This window comes from Lucilia cuprina, chromosome 3 (genome assembly GCF_022045245.1).
Source record: "Lucilia cuprina isolate Lc7/37 chromosome 3, ASM2204524v1, whole genome shotgun sequence".
Classification (NCBI taxonomy): domain Eukaryota; kingdom Metazoa; phylum Arthropoda; class Insecta; order Diptera; family Calliphoridae; genus Lucilia; species Lucilia cuprina.
This window is the reverse complement of record NC_060951.1, coordinates 8,092,964-8,094,396: the sequence shown is the minus strand read 5'-3', so window position 1 is coordinate 8,094,396 and position 1,433 is coordinate 8,092,964. Positions and strand designations below refer to the sequence as shown.

The 1,433-nt window shown below is 29.8% G+C and overlaps 1 protein-coding gene across 1 annotated transcript in view; it reads right to left on the bottom strand.

Moving 5' to 3' along the window:
- Nucleotides 1–900: 900 nt before the first annotated feature.
- The window catches only part of LOC111689558 (40S ribosomal protein S12, mitochondrial), a 1,208-nt gene continuing 675 nt past the window's right edge, over nucleotides 901–1,433 (bottom strand). Inside the window, exon 2 of the mRNA XM_046946024.1 lies at nucleotides 901–1,300. Coding sequence (XP_046801980.1) covers nucleotides 939–1,300 — 362 coding nt within the window. The 3' untranslated portion in view covers nucleotides 901–938. The remainder of the gene's footprint in view (nucleotides 1,301–1,433) is intronic.

Here is a 1,433-nt window from a genome sequence, read left to right as displayed (position 1 = left end):
TCTATCTATCTATCTATCTATCTATCTATCTATCTATCTATCTATCTATCTATCTATCTATCTATCTATCTATCTATCTATATATCTATCTATCTATCAATCTATCAAATATCTCTACTAAATTAAAATAATCATAGCTAGACATCTATATTAATTACTTTCGTAATTATCAAAACCAATTTAATACAATTACAAATTACCAGTTTCAAAACTATTATTTAAAAATTTGCACTAAACGTTATTCGAAAATCATTTCAATCTTCCGTTGAATACTACTCTTAGACATTACTTGTATTGTGATTATTGTGCTGAGTCAAAACAAGTAAATCCCCTTTTCTTTTTGTCCTAATGCTTGTTGTGATTCCTACGAAATGACATGTAACACAAGACGTAATCATTATGGCTGTGAAAAAAGGCGTATGGGCGAGACAGAGGAGATCCTTTGACAAAACAACTCATTTATGTGAATAATGAGGATGCAAAAAATGAAATGAAGTAAATTATTGATAAAGCCACATCATATTATAAAGATTTGGTTTGTTGAAGATTAAAATTCAAAAAGAAAAAACACTAAAGCGTAAAAATACGTCTTAAATCCTGTTTGGTTATTAAAATAAGCAAAAAAAAAAAAAGGATAATAGTAGACAATGAAAAGAAATAAAGACTTTTTGTGGAAAATTGTGTATTTACACAAAAGAAGACTATTTTTTGCTAAAAATGAAGTTGTTGACTTAAGATTACGAAAATTTGAAAAGGAAAGAATATTAAATATCTTTCTACAAACCAGTGGCAAGTGCACACAAATAAATAATAATGCTGGAACATATTATAATCTTACAAATGAGCATAAATCCTTTTTGAGTTTTCTTTTCGAAATAAATGACCAATTGCAAAATTTTATTTATTTTCTGTTTTACAAAGAATTTTTTTAATTTTATTTATTTTTTTATTACATGATTTAAATCATAGACACCTCTTACACATTTTAGCTTCACACCGGGTGTATCTTGTACACGGCCCACACGACACAAAACGATATTGTGTTCTTGTAAATTATGACCAATGCCGGGTATATAAGCGACCATTTCTTTACCCGTAGATAGACGCACTAGTACGCACTTACGATTGGCTGAATTAGGTTTTTTCGGCTTTTTGATAAGTGTCTTGAGTACAACACCCTTGGCAAAGGGTTTGCCATCCAATGGCTGGCGTGGTGGACGTTTCTTGATATGAGGTCCAGTACGATGCATTTGATAGAGTGAAGCCATTTCACGCACCTGCTGCAGGGAGTTGTTGACAACTGAAAGAAAAAAAATAAACTTTTTAAATGTAGATAAATAGATAGATAGATAGATAGATAGATAGATAGATAGATAGATAGATAGATAGATAGATAGATAGATAGATAGATAGATAGATAGATAGATAGATAG